General features: G+C 42.6%; 1 protein-coding gene and 1 long non-coding RNA gene across 4 annotated transcripts; one reads left to right on the plus strand and one right to left on the minus strand.

The window, feature by feature from the left end:
* Positions 1-6,368: 6,368 nt before the first annotated feature.
* Positions 6,369-16,122, minus strand: LOC101468187 (tRNA selenocysteine 1-associated protein 1). 2 transcript variants are annotated; one of them, XM_004573652.5, is made up of 9 exons: positions 15,981-16,122; positions 13,059-13,156; positions 12,882-12,981; positions 12,729-12,778; positions 12,494-12,625; positions 11,145-11,261; positions 10,833-11,031; positions 10,708-10,744; positions 6,369-6,625 (listed from the first exon to the last, which is right to left on the minus strand). In XM_004573652.5, the coding sequence occupies exons 1-9, from the start codon at positions 16,002-16,004 to the stop codon at positions 6,471-6,473; spliced, it is 912 nt and encodes a 303-aa protein (XP_004573709.1). In that variant the 5' UTR covers positions 16,005-16,122; the 3' UTR covers positions 6,369-6,470. The 2 variants fall into 2 exon arrangements, with proteins under 2 accessions (XP_004573709.1, XP_004573708.1); XM_004573651.6 differs by having other exon boundaries at positions 12,882-12,996.
* Positions 16,123-16,169: 47 nt separating this feature from the next.
* Positions 16,170-22,561, plus strand: LOC143414539 (uncharacterized). 2 transcript variants are annotated; one of them, XR_013095169.1, is made up of 3 exons: positions 16,170-16,437; positions 20,241-20,325; positions 20,673-22,561. It is a non-coding gene; the product is annotated as an uncharacterized LOC143414539 (long non-coding RNA). The 2 variants fall into 2 exon arrangements; XR_013095170.1 differs by lacking the exon at positions 16,170-16,437 and adding an exon at positions 16,993-17,331.
* Positions 22,562-22,808: the final 247 nt, after the last annotated feature.

Raw genomic sequence — 22,808 nt, forward strand, 5'->3', positions numbered from 1 at the left:
ACAATATTCGGTGTCTTTTCCCTCTTTAGGGATTACTGAGATAATCGCCTCTCTCCATGAGGGAGGGGTTACACCCTCCGCAAGGGTATGATTGAATGATGATTGAAGCATTGGTATCAACTCCTCCTTAAAGTTCTTGTACCACTCTGAGGGAAACCCATCGGCCCCCGGTGATTTATTAGCTTTCAGACTGGAAATTGCTCTAGATATTTCTTCATGACTGATGGGGGCAGTCAGTTTGCTGTTTTGCTGCGTACCAATACGTGGTAAGTCTAAGGAGTTAAGAAAAGCAGTTTTCTCGTCTTTATTTGAGGAACATGGTTGTTTATACAAGTTTTCGTAATATTTCTTAAATGTTTCTTCTATTGCTTCCTGGCTATACTGCAAGTTATTTGTAGATGGGTCTCTAATCTTGTGAATTGTATTAACAGCTTGCTGCTGTCTAAGACGCCGTGCTATCAGTCTAGCTTCCTTTGGGCCATTCTCATAATAATCCTGTTTCAAAAATCTAAGTTTTTTTTCCACTTCTTCAGTCAATATATTGTCAATTTCCTTTTTTAGTGTTTTGATTCTGTCTTGGAGCTGAACATTCCGAGTTGTTCGGTATAATATTTCTGTGTTCTTCAATTCCTCCACCTGGCTTAGGTACAGGGCCTTCCTCATTTGGTGTTGTTTTGAAGTTATAGCAATAAGCTTCCCTCTGAGCACAGCTTTGAATGCATCCTAAAACACAGTTGGGCTAATTTCTTCAGTGGAATTTTCCTCTATGTATTGCTTTATATCTTTCTTGATTTGGTCTTTCGTTTCTTTTTTATTCAGACAGCTCAGATTTAACCTCCAACAGGTATTTCTACGCCTACTATTTAGATTTAGCTTTAAATGAATGGCACAATATCTGCCACTCCAATTGTGCATTCAGTTACTCTGTGTAGATCCCATCTGTTCATTAAGACATAGTCAATTCTTGAGTAAGTGTTGTGAGTCTTTGAGTAGTGTGTATACTCCTTTTCCAGCGGGTGGTGTTCCCTCCATACATCTACCATTCCCTGCTCCTTCATAAATGTATTAACCATTCTCACCAGGCTGTTTTTGCTTCTATTTGTGCTTGTTGTATCAATTCTATGGTCGAATACCACATTAAAGTCTCCTGCACACAGCACAGTCCCTTCAGATTCTGACATGACTGTAGTAAGTAGAGTCTTCACATTTTGTTGGTTGCTCTCAGGGGGAATATAGAGATTGATTAGTGTCACCGCCTCCCCTTCTAGTTTACCTCTTACAATAATGTATCTCCCCTCACTGTCCCGAATTTCTTTAGAACATTCAAAATTAACTGAATTTTTAATAAGTATTGCTACCCCCCTTTTACGACTTTTCTTGCAAGTACTATAGTAAGAATTTCTGTACCCAAATTTCTTCAATTTATCATGCTCTTCCTGCGACAGATGTGTTTCCTGTAGATATATTACATTGGCATTAAGCTTTCTCATTTTAAGTATCACTTTACTTCTTTTAATTGGGTTATTCATCCCATTGACATTCATTGACACCAGCGTTATATTCCTCATCTTTTCACTGTTAAGTTTTGCTTTATTTTTGGCTTATCACTATCATAGCCTCCCACACTAACTCTAAGAACTTGGAACAAGATAACAAGAAACTTAAGAGAAACTGAAAATACGTATTTCTTACCCACAGCGTCCCTGTGGTTCGTGGGGTATATCCCTTTCAGATTAGGGGCCCCCGTGAGATCCAACATAGGTTCCTTAAAAAAAAGAAAAAAAAGAAAACCTACCACTTTCCGGTCTACCTTGCCTTGAAAAGTAACAGAGTAATGAACCTTTAGTTTCAGAGTTCTACTGTTCAGTCATTTCCACCGCATTCAAATGTTTGTATCCTCACTTATAAGTTCTCGGTGTTAGATCGCTGCCATCCCAATGCATTTTGCAGTCGCTCCTCCAGCATCGTGCTTTCCCCGCTCCGCTGCGGCACCTCCGCCTGTATTCCTCTCTCTTTTAAGGCTTTCTTAATTCCAGCGTATTCCTTCCTCTTTTGAACCATGTCGGCAGCGTAGTCATGATCAAAGAAAAGCTGCTTATCCTGATGTACAACTTTTTTCTTCCACGCTGCCTTCAGCACCATCTCCTTGGTTGAGAACTGAAGAAAATTAACCACCACCGATCGCGGAGGTTTTTCTGGTCCGGGTTTTGGCACCAGAGCTCTGTGCGCCCGCTGAATATTTAGAGCAGAATCCGGCGGGAGCGAAAGCTCAGCTCTCAACAAGTCCTCCACACACTGCAGCACAGAGTTTCCTTCAGAGCCCTCTTTTAGGCCAAAAATGCGAATGTTGTTCCGTTGGCTACGGCCTTCCAAGTCAGCCAGTTTCATCTGAATATTCCGTTGTTGCTGAAGCGACTGGATTAGAGCGTCTTTTGCGGCCAAATTCCACCTTTCCATCTCTTCCAGTCTTTTCTCAGCTTCTTCGAGTCTGGTCTCATGGCTAGCTAGCTCATTCGCAGTTTCTGCCAGCTTTATATTAATGTCTTTCTTGAAGCTGTCGAATTCGTCCTTCATTTCTTGTGTGATGTCTTTCTTAAACATGGAAAACTCGGTTTTAAACTCTGCTTTAAGTGAGTGAATTTCCTTAATGATGTCCTGGAAGTCTGCGTGAGGGTGGCTAGCTACATCTCCTTCCATCTGCTCGCCTTGCACGCTGTTCTCGGACATGAATGCGTTGCCTCCTCTTGCCAGCTCCACTTGTTTCACAAAATCCTTAATGTTTCCTTGTCTTTTTGACCTTCTTCCACCTTCCATGGCATTTATTACACGGTTTAGCGGTGGAAATATTCGAATTCTGGTTCTCTTTCGAGTTTTGACCGGGAGCTGCAAGCTTATGCTGCCATCTTCCTTACGTCTCCCTAGTGGTCTCAGGACAGGGTTTTTAAAAAGGGAAAAAAGGAGACACTGATATGCAGGCTGGAGGAATAAATCTTTGGTAGACACCTAGCTTTGCCTCTGAGCCACAGCTGACAGCTTCAGCTTCTCATTATTACTCCCTGAATGATCTTTAGTCAGAGCTTGCGTCAATAAATAAAGGATAATGCGCCCTGCCACAGAACAAAGGTTAGGAATGGTTGCAGGAGCACGACGGTGCATTTTAAGGGTTGATGTGGCCTCCAGACCTCCCAGATATCAATTCAATCAAGCATGTGTGGAATGTGTTGGACAACCAGGCTGTTCTTCACAGCTTACAGGATGTAAAGAGTTTGCTGCTGCTAACATCTTGGTGCAGACACTCTGGCACATCTTATTACCAGGGCATGGACTTCAGTGGTGTCCGTCCCTGATTGGTCAGGGCTGTTTTGGCAGCAACACAATATTTGGCAGGTGGTCATAACGTTATTCCTGATTGGTGTACATGTTCATCGTTATACTTACATTTATATTTATTTAGTACTTTGAGTCAAACGTTTACTTATATAATGTGAACACTTGCTTCACGATGGCCTAAAGAGATTTTTGTTGCGAGTCCAGAAAATGACGTGTGCTGACTGTGATGTTGTTTTTACATGTTTGCAGTACAGAGCACTGTGAGGGGTCCATGCAGCCACTGGTATCTGTGAGCTTTGTCTGTGTTCTAATACAATAACCTCCTTGGTCTTTGAGAGAGATCACATCAAAATCAATAATTATTTTTTATTGTTTTTTTCTCCTGCTGTTATTTTATTCTTCCACAGGCGGAAAATGCTCTTTACCTTTTACTGTAAGTCACAGTAATGTTGTGCTGACTCTTTAGGACTCGTGCAGAATAAAGACACGTTTGTTTGTTTTTTAAATATTATTTGTGTCACTTTTGCCAGTCTTGTGATCTTTTTGTTTTTACATCTTCCATAATGATTGGCACTTTTTATATCTTCCTATTTATTTTGTTTTATACAGTTTTATATAAAGTACAGTGGCACTGCATATAGTCTGAGAAAATATAAATAAAATTCAAAATGAAATAAAATTTATTAAAGCTCTGAACATTTCAACATATGTGACCAACGACTTGTAGGAGAGATGATTCCATCTAGTGGACAGGAAGTGACATTACACCGTGCTAATCCCGATCATGATCAACACGATGACCAGTCCAACACATAAACCAGCAGTGGGGAGTGTTACTACCGTATGCAGGAGGCACAAATGGTTTAAATGGTTGGAGGCAAATATCGGCAGGTACCAATAAAAAACTTTATTAATATGCCAAATTACAGTTATTTACTGCATTTCTCTGCAGACAAATGAGTTTCAAGTGGTTTCATGTTACGCTTGATTAATGTCAGAATTCTCAAAGAAGTCCAGTGTGCCAGCTAAAAACAGGGGTTTAGTATTTATTTATTTAAATGCGTTTTGGAGCTTTCTTTATTCTGTTCATCAGGACGTTTTCACTGGGAGAAACGTTTCGTCACTCATCCAGGTGACGTCTTCAGTCTCAGCTGACTGCAGGTTTCAATCTTATAAACAGCACATCTGCACAATGACTGAAACCAGCCCACTGAAGGAACAATGGGCTGGGAGGTCAGTTCCTTAATCTTAATTATGCAAACTCTCATTGATCAACAACCTCTGATCAGTGGCCATGAGTCCCATTCACAGAGAGTTGGGGAATGGCTGCAATCACAGCATTGTAAGATGGTGACAGATGCACCCTTAGGCCCCTCCTCCATTCAGAGATGGTCTTTCCCTTTTCACGTAAATGGCCTCCTTGACTCCGCCCTCAAACCAGCATTCCTCCCTGTCCAGGATGTTACATCCTCATCATTGAAAGTGTCCACTGGCCTGTAGGTGTGCATAGACTGCAGAGTCCTGGCCTGACGAGGTGGCTCTCCTGTGTTGTAGCCAGAGGTTGTTTGGTTTCCCCGATGTATAAATCCTGGCAAACCTCCTGCACTTAACAGCGTACACTATGTTACTCTGTTTGTGTCGGGGGACCCGATCCTTGGGGTGGACCAGTTTTTGGTGCAGCGTGTTTTGGGGTTTAAAAGCCACAGAGACCCGGTGGTTAGAAAAAATGTGTCTCAGCTGCTCCGATACTCCTGACACGTACGGGATCACTACAGGTTTTTGCTTAGGCAGCGGCTGTCCTTCTCTCCTGTGGGGATGGTGTTCCCTCTGTGTTATAGCGTCCTGATGACACCCAGTTTGTGCTCCAGTGGATGATGAGAGTCAAACCTTAGATACTGACCCATATGTGTAGGTTTACTGTACATGTCAGCTTTTAGATGTCCCCCATTACTGATGGAAATCTCACAGTCTAAGAAGGCTAACCTGCCACTTTTCATATCCTCCCTGGTGAATGTGATGTGTTGGTCCACCGAGTTAATGTGATCTATGAATTGTGGTACGTCCTGAGATTTGATTTTCACCCAGGTGTCATCCACATACCTGAACCAATGGCTTGGTGGTGTTCCAGGGTAGGATAGCAAAGCCCTCTTTTCCACTTCTTCCATGTACAAATTGGCCACGATGGGTGAAACTGGGGAGCCCATGGCACACCCATGTTTCTGCCTGTAGAACTGAGCCTTGTATGTGAAGAAGGTGGAATGAAGACACAGTTCAAACACACTTGGTGGATGCTGACGCTGGTCCTGTTGCTGAGGTCATCCTGTAGTCTCTTACGGACTACCTCCAACGCTTCCATGACTGGGATGCAAGTGAAGAGAGATGTAACGTCGTACGAGACCATGGTTTCATCTGCCGCCATGATGACATCTCTCACCTTCTCAACAAAATCCAAAGTGTTCTGGATGTGGTGTTGAGACCTGTTTATTAGATTGGGGGAAACCTGCAGTCAGCTGAGACTGAAGAAGTCCCTTGGATGAGTGACTAAACGTTTCTCCCACTGAAAACGCTACATCCAGAGGAACAGAATCAACTTTTGGAGCCTTCTAAAGTATTCGTTTCCTCGTTCGATGGTCTAATAAATCTGACCTAAACAGGGAAAAGGCTCTCAGGGCACACATACCGATGGGCCAGAGGCTTCATGTTTATTAGGAGGACTGGAGAAATGATATTAGAGCCGTCACAGTTTCTCACAGCATCATCCACCAACTCAAAGAGTTTACTCAACTTTTCTATTCTGCTGGAATCCTGTTGATTCCTGCACTAAACGATATTTAACCTGCTCCTTTACCTCTGGCCTGACAGAAATGTCAATCACACCAACACAGCCCTGACTCTACGAAGTCTGAAACAAACAATCCAATCACAGTCAGGTATGAAAGTGACTCATACGGCAGGTTGTGTACCAATGGTCGTGTTTAATTTTAAACAGGATTATACACAAATAAAAACCATTAGCTTATTTTATTATCTAAAAAAAAAAAAAAAAAAAAAAAAAAAAAAAGAAGCCCACACACACAATCCGTATGGACTGGGAGGAAAAGGTGGAAAGGTGAACTCCACAGAGGCCATGATGTCCCGGTTCAGCAGTAGATGGGCTCTGGCAGACTGGATGTCACATAGTCCTGCTGTAACTCTGTGGACTGCCAGTGACAGTCTATCAGTGCATCGTACAGTTCCTCACTGTGCTCCATGAACTTCCTGTTGGCCTCCACCACATCCACCTCCACACTTGGATCTGCGAAACACAAACATCCACTTAGAAGGTATATGCGCTGCAATTACACACAAGCCTCTTTATTAGGTAGACCTCCACCACTCAAGAACGCAAATATTTGTTTTGCCAAATCACAAGGCAGCAGGATGACCTGTTGAAGACCACAACACCAGCATCATCTGTTTGAAACATCAGCAATGGGCCAAACTGCATACACACGAATAAATAAGTAGGAATACTGCTAGTGTTACCCCTCAGCCTACTAGGAGACACACCTATGATATCAATGTCATGTTATCACATTCACAAGACTTTCACAAAACGTGACCTCTGACCTTTAGTTTGAGGTCACTGACATTCAAACTTGTCTGATGTTGTTAGTAGACGAAACGTTTCTTCCGCTGTAAATGTCCAGATCAACACAACCAACCCGTTGAAATTGCCTTACCCAGATGATCGAGCATGCATCGAGAAATTTGAACCCACTTTGGCCCCGACTGCTTGAAGCTAGTACGAGCACGTGCGAGTAAATGTGGTTATCCCAGTGTCATGATTCGAGTTTTGAGGAGAAGACAAACGACTGCATGGTCTCAGTAGATGTCAGAATAGTGATCTTTATTACACACTTCTGAACCAGAAGTATGGGAAGACTGACGTACAGCAACAATCTCCAAAGAGTGGACCGTTCCCCATCCTTATATAACCCATGATGACATCACACAGTTAGACCTTACTGGAAATGATAACAGTCTCCCCATAGTCCAAAGTTCTCCTTATACAAACATCAGATGATACTTTAGAGAAAAACAAGTGTGTGACATGTCAGTTCTGTGAGCCTGTGTGTCCAACTAGAGAATGTCCTGACATGACCTCCCTGTGTAAATAAGGGTGAACGTGCGTGTTTACATAACTCTCTATGTGCATGTTCTGATGTAGGCCTGCAAATGAATTAGAACAAGGTCCTGCTGGACCCTCCAGTTATGGACGGTGAATACAATGCTGTGGATACCATTTGAGACTTGATTACAATGATGATAATATGCATACATTAATCTTTACTCAGATTACCATAGATATAAAACAAAGATTATACTGTCATCAGATTCCACAATGGTAAATGATTAATCAATGATAATTGATTATGAGAATACAAAATAAAATATCTCCTGATCACACCAGCCGGGCATTTGTCGAAGCAGGGAAGGCGCCTACAGAACGCTCCAAACCCGTAGTGGTCCCTTATGTGTCAGGAGTTAGGGCTGTTCGATATAACGATATATAATCGCATGACGATATAAAAACATCTATCGTTTGTTTCGTGGTGTCGCCAAATAAACTGTTTACTGCAATATTTTTTCATGTTTTGATGGTCACTGTAGTGGCTACATTCATTTCTTAAAGCTCTCTCTTTCTCTTATATTTAATATAACCACACTATGGACGGACAAAATGGTAAAACCATCGCGTGTCCGCTTGTTTATTTTCCACATCAACCTTTCACAATAAAGCTCAAGATCCTGTTGAGACTTTTCAAAATAATCTGCATCACGTGAAAGAGTATGCAGAGTGTTTACAGATGAGAAGCAAAAATGAGCCGTTAGGTGCTCCAAATAAACCTTAGACTCAAACGTTAGAACTTTTCCCCGCAGTACGCCGTGTAATAAATACAAAGAAAACGGCGGCCGTTACAACTTATGTCTAAAAATGTATCGTTTCATGTATCGGTTAAAGCACTCGACTCAGCTACATGACGCGCAGCTGGAAACACGTCACGCAAGTCGAGCTGCCCGAGATTCACAGAAAATGTAAAATTTTTGTGATTTATATCGTTATCAGGACGATGGATGTCTTATATCGGGATATGAGATTTGGTCATATCGCACAGCCCTACCAGGAGTATCGGAACATTTTCTCTAAACACAGAGTCTCTGTGGCTTTTAAACCCCAAAAAACGCTGCGCCAGAAACTGGTCCACCCCGACACAAACAGAGTAACATAGTGTACGCTGTTCAGCGCCAGGATTCATATATCGGGGAAACCAAACAACCTCTGGCTACAACAATGAAGAACTCGTCAGCGGGGCAGAGCGACATGAGGGAAATCTAATATCACAATATTTTCTTTATATAAATATCACCAAATGTTTAAATAACCTCCAAATGTTATTTTCAACCATATAAACCTAAAATTTCACTGCTATACTCAGTCAAATCGACCATTCAATGGTTTTTTTTCTACTTGAATACAAAGAAAAAAATCTGAATGTTTTATTTTAGCCGTTCTTTAACCATCAGGTGCACAGAGGATACTGCCACAGTACGTCTGTGGTCAACACCTTTAACAAAGGATTTTAAAGGTTTCTTTGGTGTGTGGGGAGACGTTCACGTGCAAAGTTTAATATTGCCATGGCAACTCATACTCGATGGTTAGGATAAAGACATTTTAACCATTGTACGTGGAGAGACTCGCGATACAATGAAAATGTTCGATATCGCCCAGCCCTACTCGTCAGGCCAGGACTCTGCAGTCTGTGCACACCTACAGGCCAGTGGACTCTTTCAATGATGAGGATGTAACATCCTGGACAGGGAGGAGCGCTGGTTTGAGGGCGGAGTCAAGGAGGCCATTTACGTGAAAAGGGAAAGACCATCTCTGAATGGAGGAGGGGCCTAAGGGTGCATCTGTCACCATCTTACAATGCTGTGATTGCAGCCATTCCCCAACTCTCTGTGAATGGGACTCATGGCCATTGATCAATGGTCATGACCTCCCAGCCCATTGTTAGTCAGTGGTGCTAGTTTCACTTATTGTACAAATGTCCTGTTTATAAGGTTGGAATATGGTATGTAAGCAGATTCTTACTCTGGATGGCATTACCTTGGCCTCCAGTAACGCTGTGAGGAACCTTGGAGTCATGTTTGACCAGGACATGTCCTTCAACGCACATATTAAACAAATATGTAAGACTGCTTTCTTCCATTTGTGCAACATCTCTAAAGTTAGAAATATTCTGTCTCAGAGTGACGCTGAAAAACTAGTTCATGCATTTATTACTTCCAGGCTGGACGACTGTAACTCATTATTATCAGGAAGTCCTAAAAACTCCCTGAAAAGCATTCAGCTGATCCAAAATGCTGCAGCAAGAGTCCTGACAGGGACTAGAAAGAGAGAGCAGATTTCTCCTGTTTTGGCTTCCTGTTAAATCCAGAATTCAAAATCCTGCTCCTCACATACAAGGTCTTAAATAATCAGGCCCATCTTATCTTAATGACCTTGTAGTACCATATCACCCTACTAGAGCACTTCGCTCTTGCTCTGCAGGCCTACTTGTTGTTCCTAGAGTATTTAAAAGTAGAATGGGAGGCAGAGCCTTCAGTTTTCAGGCCCCTCTTCTGTGGAACCAGCTTCCAGTTTGGATTCAGGAGACAGACACTATCTCTACTTTCAAGATTAGGCTTCAAACTTTCCTTTTTGCTAAAGCATATAGTTAGGGCTGGACCAGGTGACCCTGAATCCTGCCTTAGTTATGCTGCAATAGACGTAGGCTGCCGGGGGATTCCCATGATGCACTGGGTTTTTCCTTTCCAGTCACCTTTCTCACTCACTATGTGTTAACAGACCTCTCTGCATTGAATCATATCTGTTATTAACCTCTGTCTCTCTTCCACAGCATGTCTTTATCCTGTCTTCCTTCTCTCACCCCAACCAATCACAGCAGATGGCCCCGCCCCTCCCTGAGCCTGGTTCTGCTGGAGGTTTCTTCCTATTAAAAGGGAGTTTTTCCTTCCCACTGTTGCCAAAGTGCTGCTCACAGGGGGTCATATGATTGTTGGGTTTTTCTCTGTATCTATGAAGCGCCTTGAGGCGACTTTTGCTGTGATTTGGCGCTATATAAATAAAATTGAATTGAATCCTGCAGTCAGATGAGACTGAAGAAGTCACTTGATGATGAAATGTTTCTCCCACTGAAAACGCTGCAGCCAGATGAACAGGATCAACCTTTTTGGAAACTACTGCTCATCTTTTTCTTATTTTTTTAAGTCTGGCATGTGAAAATAATGACAAGCAACAGCAAGCAGCTGCCACCCAGGCTAAATGCTAACCTTCCAGTCCTTCGTCCTCCTGAACGGTTTCACTCTCCTAAAACAAACAAACAAGAGGTTAGAATGATTCCATCTGTTTAACTAACTGATATCTGCAACTCTGGTTTAACAGAGACAGCAGTTACCTGTGCAGCAGAATACTGTGAGTAATCATACTGCGGATAGTTGTAGCCATACATTCCTCCAGTCTGGTCATAGCCCCAGGAAGAATAAAAGCCAGGATAGGTCTGCTGCTGGTACTGGGTGTACTGGTCATAGTTTTGTCTGTATCCAGAGGTAGACTGCCATGATTTGTGCTCCGACTGCTGCTGCTTGTTCTTTAAGCTTAGAGAGGAAAGCACAGAAACACTCGTGAACTGAGCCAGTCCTTGGGGCTGTACTACGGGCACAAATACAGCAGTGTCCTGACAAAGGGAGGTAAGATTCTGAGAACTCACTTGTTAGCAGCCAGGCTCAATCGCAGAGGCTTGCCACCCAGCCCCACAGCTCCCTGACACTCCTCTAACGCCCGCTTCTGCAGCCGCTCATCAGGGAACTGAACGAAGCCACAGCCCCTGCAGAGAAACACGGCGGTGTTAAACTCACGAGGGAGCAACTCGTCTTAGGACCACCAGAAGTTTTCTTATGTTTACACCACATTTTAAAACAGAGGGTAAGAAAACGCTCTAGATTCAGTTTAGTTTGGATACTCCGGGATCATGTTTGAGTCTGGATAGGCTCAGATAAAGACCAACACTTAATTATACATTCGTGGTGCTGTTGATTTTGGCTGCCAGTTAAATCCACAGGCAGTATGGTCAGTGTGGAAAAAGTCTTTTTATACACAGTTACACAAAATACTGCAGAAAAATCAGGGTTAGACTGAAGTTAGCAGCACACGTAGCAGAACATAGTCGCAGCTATGGAGCGGAGCAGTGTCTGTAACATGTTCATATACTGTCTGTCAAATTCATCGCTTCAAAGTTCATCAACAGTCAATAATTGTCCCTTTTACGATAATTAACACGTGTGTAGGTCCCAGTCAGTGAATCACTGCCTTATTGTGGTGAAAGGGTCTGATTGTTTGTTTGCTGTAGGGGCAGACTGGTCCTGAATGAAGGACCAGAGAAAGAGCAATTCAGAAGACCCCCGTGACTACAACATCAAGGCAACAGTTCACCCTGCCCGGGATACAGGGGGCCATGAGAGGCAGTGGGCTGCAGTGGGTATCCTGGTATCCACTTGCCTTGGGGTTTTCCTCAGTGGACGAGAGGGTTTGCTCCCTGAACGGGTCCTGACTGTCATCTGCACGCGCCAAAGGACCATTCAGAGTATCCAGCCTTCTTGGGAGTCCCTGTGTGGGGACTCTGTCATCCTACTGGGGGACTTCAACGCTCATGTGCGCACTGACAGTGAGACCTGGAGGCGCCATTGGGAGGGATGGCCTTGCTGACCTGAACTCAAGCAGTGATGTTACCGGAGTGTTGTTTGTCAGTTTGTCCATAACAAACGCCATGTTTGAACATAAGGGTGTCCGTAAGTGATCGCAGTACCAGGTCGCCCGAGGCCGCAGGCTGATGACTGATTGTGTAATCGTATCATCAGATTCACGGCCGGATGTTCTGGACACTCTGTGAGAGGAGGACTGAGTTGTCAGTTAATCACCACCTGGTGGCGAGTTGGACCAGGTGGCGGGGGAGGACAGACCTGCCACACCAACACGTATAGCGAGGGTGAAAATATGACTGGATGAGTGCAGCAATGCCATTCTGTAGATCCAAATGTGTTCTGACATGTTAATACTTACTTGGAGTTGCCCATGCTGTCCAATACCACTTTTCCACCACGACAGGAAGGGTAACGATTGTAAAAAAACTCATAAAGCATCCCATCATCCACATCTGGAGTGAGATCTCCGACAAACAGAGAATACATCTGCCTACAACAAGAAGAGACAAAGTCAGAGCAGCGCTCCGTGATGGTTCTGTCATTAGGACCGTTCCGGTCACCTTGGATAATTCTGCTTGTCCACCTGGACTCACCCGCTTTCCTGTTTTCCAAAGGTCGCTCGGTTTAACTTGAATCTTGTGGGCTATGAGAAAATAAAGTCCAATCAATCAACAAATGAATAAAATCTCTGAAATGATAAACAAACAAAAGATAAGGCTGTTGTTAGCAACTGCTGTTCTCCATACCGGGTTGGCTCCCGGTAAAGGTTTTCCATTGATTTTGCGGAGACACCTCTCGGCTGTGGCCTCGTCTGTCATCTCCACAAAACAGTAACCCAGAGCACCCCTGGGGGACGACACACTATTTAACGTCATTATAGAATAACTGCAAATAAGAATACTGCATGTGAATTCAGCTCTTACCCTGTCATCTTGTTGCGGATGATCCTGACATTAACCACCTGCTCGCCCATGGTGGAAAAAGCTCTGGTGATGAACTTCTCATCCATGTAGGTCTCCAGCTGCAGAGCAGCAAAAACAGTTAGCTATGTGATCACTGTAGTGATTACTGTTAGGAACGAGTCGGGCTTCAGCTAAATGTTTCTAACAAGAGAGGGAAGATAAATCTCCTTTGGTCCACAGAACTGCACAGTGAGAAATAAAATGTGAAATTCCCCCTTTTCTAATGAATCTGTCACAAATCTGGGCTCAAATAATGCTGGTCTAGTTAAAGTGCGACTTATCACAGCTGTGCCACTCCTATCAAACTGAGGGTACAGTTTGCACAGGCTCACCTAAACTGGACAATTGGAAATATGCTGCCTGGTCTGACAAGTCTCGAGCTCTGCTGCAACATTTGGGGGACAGGGTCCCAGGTTTAGATTTTTAAATACATAGTGAGATTGAAAAGATGCAAAAATATACACGTTCCAATCATTTGCTGGTGATTTTACCAAGATATGCTAACTACAACCATTTCTAGGTTATACATTACACGACACATTTTTCAAATATTGTTGAGTCTTATGCATCACATCTTATATAAGTGAGATGGATCTTAGTTTCCCTTTGAGCGATTTGCCTCTTAACATAACAATTAAAGTGATTTTAAAAGTTTGCATTTTGTGTGTCACAGGACATGCTATGGATGATGCCCGCATTACCCGGTTATTTCTCTGTGTAAGAAAGTCGTCAGCAGCTTCTCCTACAGCTGGAGGAAGAGAAGAGAGCTGGCTGAAGTGCAAATACAGCTGGGTCTTCCAAGTCACCAGCTACTCACAGAGGCAACAGCTCGCTGGGGATCAAGGCTTCTCGTGATAGAGAGAGTTCTGGAGCAGGAAAGAGCACTTTCTAAAGTTCTCTGTCGACATGAAAACCAGACCTCTAGTCCCTACTTGGCAGGACATAGAGGTCCTGGAGGCAGTTCAGAAAGCTCTCAAACCCTGTCAGGACTTCACTGATGCACTTTCAGGAGAGAAGTATGTGACCCTGTCCTGTGCTACACCTGTTTAACACTAGTCTCCTGGCACCTGGAGAGGTGACCTGTTGGACATGGCTTCTTTTGTGGATCCACGGTTCAGGGCGAAATACATCCCTAGTGAGAAAATTAATGCACTAAAACATAAACTCGTCTTGGAGGCAGAGTCTCTGCTCAGCTATCAGGGCACGTGTTTGTCTGAGCTGCCTGATCCAGCCGTGCCTGAGTCTGCAGACCAAGAAGAAGCAGCAGTGGGTGACACAGCTAAAAAGAGATCACTGGCAAGCTTCTCCCAGCACAGCACAGCCACCAACACTGGTTTCACAAGGAGGGAGGCAATCGAAAATGAATTTTCTAGCTACCTGTTGTCAGTTTGTGTAGAGTGATGCTGACCCTCTCAAATGGTGGAAGGAACATGAAGTTGCCTTTCCAGCACTGAGCCTCCTGGCCGAGAAATACCTTTGTGTGCCAGCTACCAGCTCCCCTTCTGAAAGGACTTTTAGTTGCAGTGGAAACATGGTAACCTGCCACAGGGCATCCTTGAAGCCTGATACTGTTGACAGATTAGTTTTCCTGGCACAAAATCTGGAAGCTGTACAGTAGCTGGCCTTGCCAATTGTTTGTGTTCTTTCTATATTGTTATTGTCATTGGAGATTTGCACAAAGACCCACTGAGCAAAGGATGTAATTTTGTTCATTTCATTCAATCTGTTTACATGTTTGGTTTTTTGCACAAAGTACCAGATGATTGTTCAGGAATACACACAAGGAAGCAAAACTTTACTTCAGTGTAAGCCACTTCCAAAGGCCAAGTTGCCTTTGTCACTTTTGCTCTGCATCTTTTTAGTTTACATTTAGTTTACAATTGTGAGCTTTTTGTTATACATGAAAAAAAAAATTTTTACATTTTATTTATGGAGCATTATTAAATAATAAACGTTGACAATTTATTTTTGACTAATTTTTCATGTACATCTGCAGTTGTATGTTAATAAAAGTGCCTGTGTGACATCTGGGACAAGCAGCTTTGACTAAGAACTCTGTTTGTTCTTACTTTATGGGATTAAAGAAAAATAATCAAGATATATACTGTTTATCGCCACCCAGCTAAAAAATATCGAGATATGAATTTTGGTCCATATCGCCCAGTCCTATTGGTGCTGTATAAATAAAACAGAATTGAAATTGCTTGCATTAATAAATAGACTGTAGTCAGCAGGATCTGTGACACTGTTAAACACAAAATAAAGAAATTTGCTGTTTTGTACCCACAGCATCATTACCAACCGAGTCCACTTTATAGAGCTGTTATACTTGTTGCTGCCCTCTTGGCCAGATCGATCTCGGACAAAAACAAACATTTTTATTGTCATTGAGACTCTTGAGCTGCATTAAGGATATAAAGTGACTTGAGATCATTCATGAGAGATTTGTCTGACATATTACCAGCAATATATTAACAACAAAGACTGGAAATCGCTTTTAGTGCAACACTGGTATCAGCCAGCGAGTTGCAGGAGTTTGTTGCAGTAGGTCTGATAAGGAAAAGTCACTGTTATGGGTAAAGACCGGTTAAAACCGTGTCCTGGGTTTATCCGCGGCTAAGCTGCGGAACGCGGATGTATGCTAAATGTATGCTACACGAGAAAGCGTGTTTTGGTCTGTCCACGGTTGGTGTTGGCCCCTGACTGCCACATTAAACACAAAGTAACCGTCTTACAGGAACTCCGTACAAAGTTTTGTGCGGCAACGCAACATTACATGAAGTCAAGTTACGTTCATTTGGCGTGTGCGGCTCGTTTACAGCTAGCTAACACTCACGGTCAGACCAAACAAGTTACCGCGACAACAAGCTGGAAGCAACTCACGTTTCCCATCCATAGCGTACTCATGGCGCTGCCGCGGTGAAGATCCGACCACGAATACGGTTTACGGTCCAACTGCTAAACTACACCGAAGCTTCCTGTACGCTTTAGCCTAACGCGGACCACGCGCCACCGCTAGGTCCTACGTCACTCAAAAGGGCTTTGGAGCGTGATGTCACGGGAGGGGGCGTGGCTGCCGAGGCGCCATTTTAGCAGGCCAAACAAAGGAGCGAAAGCACACGGATGGCATCAGCAATGGTTCGCACTTGCTGTGTTGTCGGTTGTAATGATCGCACGATCGTGAAGGTAATAAGCTGGAAATGGGCTGTTTTTATTCTTTCCCCACCTGGAAGCATCGTGAGGCAGCTCGTGTATCCATGTTACCAAAAGAAGCGCCTGGATAGCAGCTGTGAGACGAGCTCCACAGACATCTGTTGGTGCTCCAGACATTTTCATTCAGGTAAGATCTGAATAAGTTCATATCACTCTTTGTAGCCTATTAGTGTTATTTTCAATGCGCTCTGAGCTCATACCAAATTAGAACAAACATCCTACTGAGTGATTTTGTAGATTTATGTTCTGTTTATAGAGTTGCTATTTGTTTTTCATTATTGCAGCAAACCAGTGGCGTGTCCAGCGGGGTGGCCTGGGGGGGCACAGGCCACCCCCCCAACCAGACTGGCCACCCCAGGTGCCACCCCAAAGGCAAAACAATAAAATTCAATCAAATATCAAATGTACGATTATGTTTTCACGGTGAAGCTCAGATATCCGAGTGTAAGTGAATGCAGCATCGGCTTCTGCGCTATGTGCATCACGTTAGCAAAGGTAGGAGAGCCAAGCATGAAAGACGGCACTGCAGGAAACAATTTTTCGGTGAAAGAAAATGAGGACAGAATAAATGTCCCGGTAAGTAATATTAAGTTTGAGTTTAGTAAACTTCGGTGAAATTAGAATACCAAGGAAAAAATAACACTTAAAATAACACTTAAAAGAATTATTGGAATATTTCAGACAGTATGCTACTGAGGGCAGCTAACATAAGAGTTATGAGTTATAAGATATAATCTAAGTCGTAACATTGCTGTATGGAGCTGCAGATTTGGTTGCAGGTTAACATAGCTGGACTGGCCATCGGGCTTATTTGACTTATTTTTTATTTATTTTGTAATGGCATGAACAGTGAGAGGTGGTGGATTGGCCAGATGCAGGTCGATGTGTAGAAATAACTCCGTTGTTTGGTGGTGGCTATGACGGGGCTTCCACAGAGGCAACAGGTGGATGAGGGAAGGGGAGGCAGGAGGAGAGCCCCGAGGCAGCCGCCAGTCCGAGTGTCAGGTGAACTGAACTTCAGGTAAGAAGTTATGACCTGCAGTCTATCTGGGTCAGATACAAACCAAGTTTAGGTGGAGTTTATTTTCGTTGTGCTGACTTTTTACCCTCAGTTGCAATAACTCGTACTGCGTTCTAGCCAGCTTGATGGAGTTTTTATACAGTACAGCTGGGTGGGTGCTATGATGTTACTGATAGTGAACTTTATTTTATTCATAAGGTTAGTAGAGTTGCCAACGGCTCCTTAAAAAAATGGAATGGTCCGTCATTCAGAGAAAATATTACACGTTTCGTATTGAGCTGAGAAGAGACGCAGTTTGTCCCGGACTTTAGCTAGAATGGAAAAAGACACAAAGCTGGATTTATTCTGTCGTTATGCTGCACAGCTGCCTCTTCTCTCATTCTCTCCCCCTCCCTCTCCTGTTTCTACTTCAATCATGAAACTGATCAATGATCAGCTGATCGGCTCTCTTGTTTGTTTATCGCCCACTTTGCGCCAGAAAGAGGAAACCAGGAGATGTCGCGCAGCAGCACGTTTAAGCTTGATCAGCTGTTAGAATTTATTTAATATTAATTTCTAGTATCAGCTGATGTTTGCTGGAGCCACAGCTGTAAAGCTGCTGGTCATGATGTCGGTTTGGATATGTGGTGAGAGGGAAACATGAAGATGAAACCAGGAGATGTCCTTACTGGATCATCAGAGCTGTGATGGAGAAACAGGTTTACCTTTTAGGTGACATGAATGAGTTGAAGTTATGAACTGTTTCTGAGAGACAAATAACACCAGGATCCTTTTCTAAGTAGCTGACAGCTGGTAACTGTGCAGGGGCAGATCTAGCACAGCTTTTGCCAGGGGGGCAGGTAGGGCATTAACAGGGAGAGGGGGGCACAAAGAAATACTTTTCTTTCTTATTCTCATTTAAAATGTCTCGCTTTTATTAAATAATTATCTAAATCTTACAACCAAAGTTTTTATCTGACGTAAAATGTATAGAAATCATACATATACCAACAAGACTATACATCACTGTCACAACAGCATTTGTTTTCATTCAAAGGCTTTATGGCTTTAATACCTGGGGGGCCGGTCTGTAGTCAAAATGCCCGATTTTCTGTCCCAGTCCAGCCCTGCAGGTTATACTGGCAGTGTCACCGTGTCAGCTGACTGTATTTCATCATCAGCCAGTGCTGTTCTTTATCAATATTACCAAAGTTTACCATAAGGCAGCACAGAAAGTATTTACTTGCTTTCAGGTTTTATTCAAATATTAGTCTTTTCAGTTGTTTCTCCACTTTTTTCCTGTTTCAAAATCAAACACCAGTTTGTGAGAAGATTATCTTCTTTTTTTAACAGGCAGATAAAGTTTAGCATTGGAACTGGATAATTTGTCAATTGTTTGTTACAAATGTTCGTATTTTAATATTCAAAAATGTTTTTGCCCAAAACATATGTGCACTACATGTCAATAAAAATACTATGCAAATATGGATGTCCTTGACTGCTGAATAAACACTGACTGATTGTATCTCTTGTACTTTATCAACGCAGTATCTAAAAACTTTGCACCGTAGTGGTTAAAATCTCATTCTAATAAGAGTTAAAAGCACATTCGGTTATTAGGTTTACAGGGTTATTGAATTATGGTTAACGGTTGGTAGAATTGTTTTTAACATTATCTGCCAATTACATCTGCCACCCCTCTCCAAATCTGTGCCCCTACCTGGCCCCCCCAACAGAAATTTTCTAGACACGCCACTGAGACTGATGCGACACAACCAGTAAGTAGGTGTACAGCGTACACTGTAGTGTGTAGCACACAGGAGTATTGGTTTATTACGTACACGTTGGTAAGCTGTCTTGTTGCAACTGACGAACTGAAATGAACGAGCGTGCTGTGTGTGCAACAGCGCGACAAACATTACCTGTCCTTTTATTAACTGCACAAGTAGTGCTGGTCACAGCTGCTGGCTACCTGTGTAAGGCTGTCATGGGTCTGTAGCTCTGTCACCGTTTTAGGGAACATATTTAGTTTTAAAGTATTTAGAATATATTTAGTTTTAAAGTAAGTTTCCGGGCTTTTCCTGCCTTTCTGGAGGGATTATATTTCACTAAAAAACGATCTAATATGCATGTCCACATAATTATGCATTATTATAATTATAATATATTAAAAAACACACGCTGTATTTTAAAGAACATACATTAAGAAGCAGATTATATTAGATTTATATTTTAAATAAGACAAAATTTAGATTTTACAGCAGTAAAATGATTGTATCAGTTTAAAAATGTAATAAGCTTTGCCCTGCACAGAGTGGACAGTGAAACAAATGGAATCATCATAAATGCATTATTTCATATTTATTACTTCCCCCTCCTCATTGCTTTATTATTGTAGCTCTAGTAATAAATAATAATGTAAGGATGCCCATAGTATATACAGTATTCTGAAGAAGGTCTAAAATGTCACTGTGTGTGCATGTGTGTGTTTTATTTAGATGGATTTTTTAAAAAAAATATTACTCATGATATAACATTGTGCAGACATGCCTGGTAAGGACATGAGGAGGAAACAGTAGGAGCTGTGTGAGGCTACTAAAGGCAGGGCTATAACATTTTCCTGTCATCATTTTATTTTAGATTAAGTGCAGGAGTTGTTAGGTGTGGATAATTAGATTATACTTTATTGCAATAGCAAGTTGTGCCTTGTTCTCAGATAGACAGCAAGTGGAGAGTGATATATGAAATGATGGGAAGGAAGGAAGAAGAGAAGCAAAGAGTGATTCACAGGCAGAGCCGAGTTTATTTCTCACAGTTTGTTGTTGCCTTATGGTTCCAAGCGCTGTCACCAATCTTTGCATTTTGTTATTATCTCATGACACTTGTTTAATCAGCTACCATCTCTCCTGTGGACTTTTTAATGTCTACAGTCTCAGATCAACACAGCCCCGCCCTCCAGCACTATCAGCAGCAGGAGCAGCAGAAACCCCTCAACAGCAACATTGTACCCATCAGGTAAAGCATCGGCTACGTTTGCTTTGCCTTGTTGCCCATATTAGATTCTTGATGAATGTGTGTTGTTGTTATTCAGCCTGGCTCAATGTGCCCCTTTTTAACTTTGAGCACCCGCCCCTTTAAACCTCTCTGCACAGCCCTGACGCAGTATCTAAAAACTTTGCACCGTAGTGGTTAAAATCTCATTCTAATAAGAGTTAAAAGCGCATTCGGTTATTAGGTTTATAGGGTTATTGAATTATGGTTAACGGTTGGTAGAATTGTTTTTAACATTATGTGCCAATTACATCTGCCACCCTTCTCCAAATCTGTGCCCCTACCTGGCCCCCCCAACAAAAATTTTCTAGACACGCCACTGCAGCAAACCAGCCTATGAAATGGATGAAACACCCTGACTGGGTTCCAGCGCTACACAAGGGACCTGCTTCAAACAAACCACCATGCCAATCAGATTACTTCTTCCATGTGAGGCTGAAGAGGGGACCCTCCTGGATAAGATGGTGAAGGTTTGCTGCGTTTTGGTGAACATGTGCCCCAGTGTGGCAGTAAAACCAGGGAAAAGAAACTTGCTCTTGTTAAGAACTCTTAAAAGTCTTGTGCTGTTTATGTAGTGACAGTAAATTACAGAACGCTATAGTGGGTGATATTATTTAAATGCTGTCGTGATTTTATGTGAACGTTTTGTCATTTGTAAACTACACATGACATGGATTCTACATTGTTACTGATGTGATGTTCTACAAAGTGCTTTTAATCTTTTTTTAAAAGGCAAACATGTATTTCTTTATTCAACTTTTGAACAGTGGTACTTAGTAAGTACACATTCAGCAAATCCAAATTACTTACATGGCAGTGCACTTCAGGCACAAATGTAGACCCCTAAATACAACATTATGGGTCATTCAGAACAGAACTATGCTTGGAGAAATATTTTCCCATCAGTTGATCCAACTCCTCCACAGTAGCAGGTGGAATTTTTCTTTTTTGAGGACGGCTCCTTTTACCTGTCAATATGGATGGTCTGTTTATGTTTTGATCGAGAGCCTTTTTTTGGGCAGCTGAAGAGGAGAAGTCTATCTTACAGCCAACCACTGGCTGTATCTTGGTCATATTACCCAGCAAAACCCAGTATGCAGGTTCATCTGTAACAGTCCTTGTGCCAAGGATCAACACTGCTGCTTCTACTTTAAACAGAAGAGCAGCGACATGGCTGCAGGTCTCCACGACTCCGGCCATACAGGTGCAGTGGCCGGCTCAACCTTCCCTGTGATGCTCACAGTGACCCATGGCTGCAATGCTGGTTCATTCAGTCTTTGAGAGTGCAGCACCTGAAACACACACCAAGTTCATAAATGTGTTTGATCTACTTTGTTACGGCCCTAGCAGGGCCTCCTCCTGAACGGCCTCCCTCCTATGTGCCTGTGTGGGCGTGTCCCACTACCCCTTCTGCCTGAGGTGCCACCTTTCCCTTTTGTGCAGCTGACTCTCATCAGTAATTAAAAGTATTTAAGCCCAGGGAAAGGTGAGCTCTGGGCGGGAGTGCCAGTAGTGTGTTTTCAGCTAGTGCGCGGTGTTTGGTGGTTTTCAGCTGGTGAGCTGCTTTTTCTTTTTGGCTTATGTTTTACTTTATTGATTGACCAACGCCTGAGTTTTGTTTGTTGTTTTTCAAAAATGGTGATAGCGGCTTGTCCGTCTCTTTTAGTTGAATTACTTCAATAAAACTGTTTTATTTAACTGTTTTGCCTCCTTGATTCCTTTTTCTGACCCGGTCACTTTTGTTACTTCCCCCTCATCGCCTAGACCCACCCAGGGGAACGTAACAAGTGGGGGCTCGTCCGGGATAATTGAAAAGGGAGGTCTGTGTTGGATTTGGTTTTTTTTTTGATTATCTCGCTTTGGCGCCTTTTAGAGTTTCACCTTCCCAGTTTAGTTAGGTGAGTGTCCAGCTGAGCTTTGTTTTAAGTTCTTCCTTTGGGCACTCTTTTGTTGTTTTGCCTTTTTTATTTTCGGAGTAATCCTGGGCGGGGATTAGTTCCCTGTTGGGGGTAGGCAATTCAGGGCCCCGGTCGCTGATGCCACTGTTTTGCACATGTCTCAACTCTGTATATTTTATTTTATATATTTTATTTATTGTTTACTCTATTTAATTTGTAAAATATGTGTGTACACACACACACACACACACACACGTAGAAAAATATTTAGTATACACATCCAGAAATGCATATACTATTATATATTGTACATATATTTATTAGTTTCAGATGTAGCCATTCTTGTATTTTGCTTGTTTACATTATTGTATTTTGCACAACTCTGTTGCTTGTGAAGCTCGCACACAAGAATTTCACTCACATGTGCTGTACCAATGTACCTGCACATGTGATGTGACAATAAAAGTGATTTGATTTGATTTGAAGTTCTGCCTTTCAAGTTGCCTCGAGCCCAGCACGCTCCAGAAGATAGGTAGGCAAGTTTGTTGT

This window comes from Maylandia zebra, linkage group LG22, assembly GCF_041146795.1.
Source record: "Maylandia zebra isolate NMK-2024a linkage group LG22, Mzebra_GT3a, whole genome shotgun sequence".
Lineage (NCBI taxonomy): Eukaryota > Metazoa > Chordata > Actinopteri > Cichliformes > Cichlidae > Maylandia > Maylandia zebra.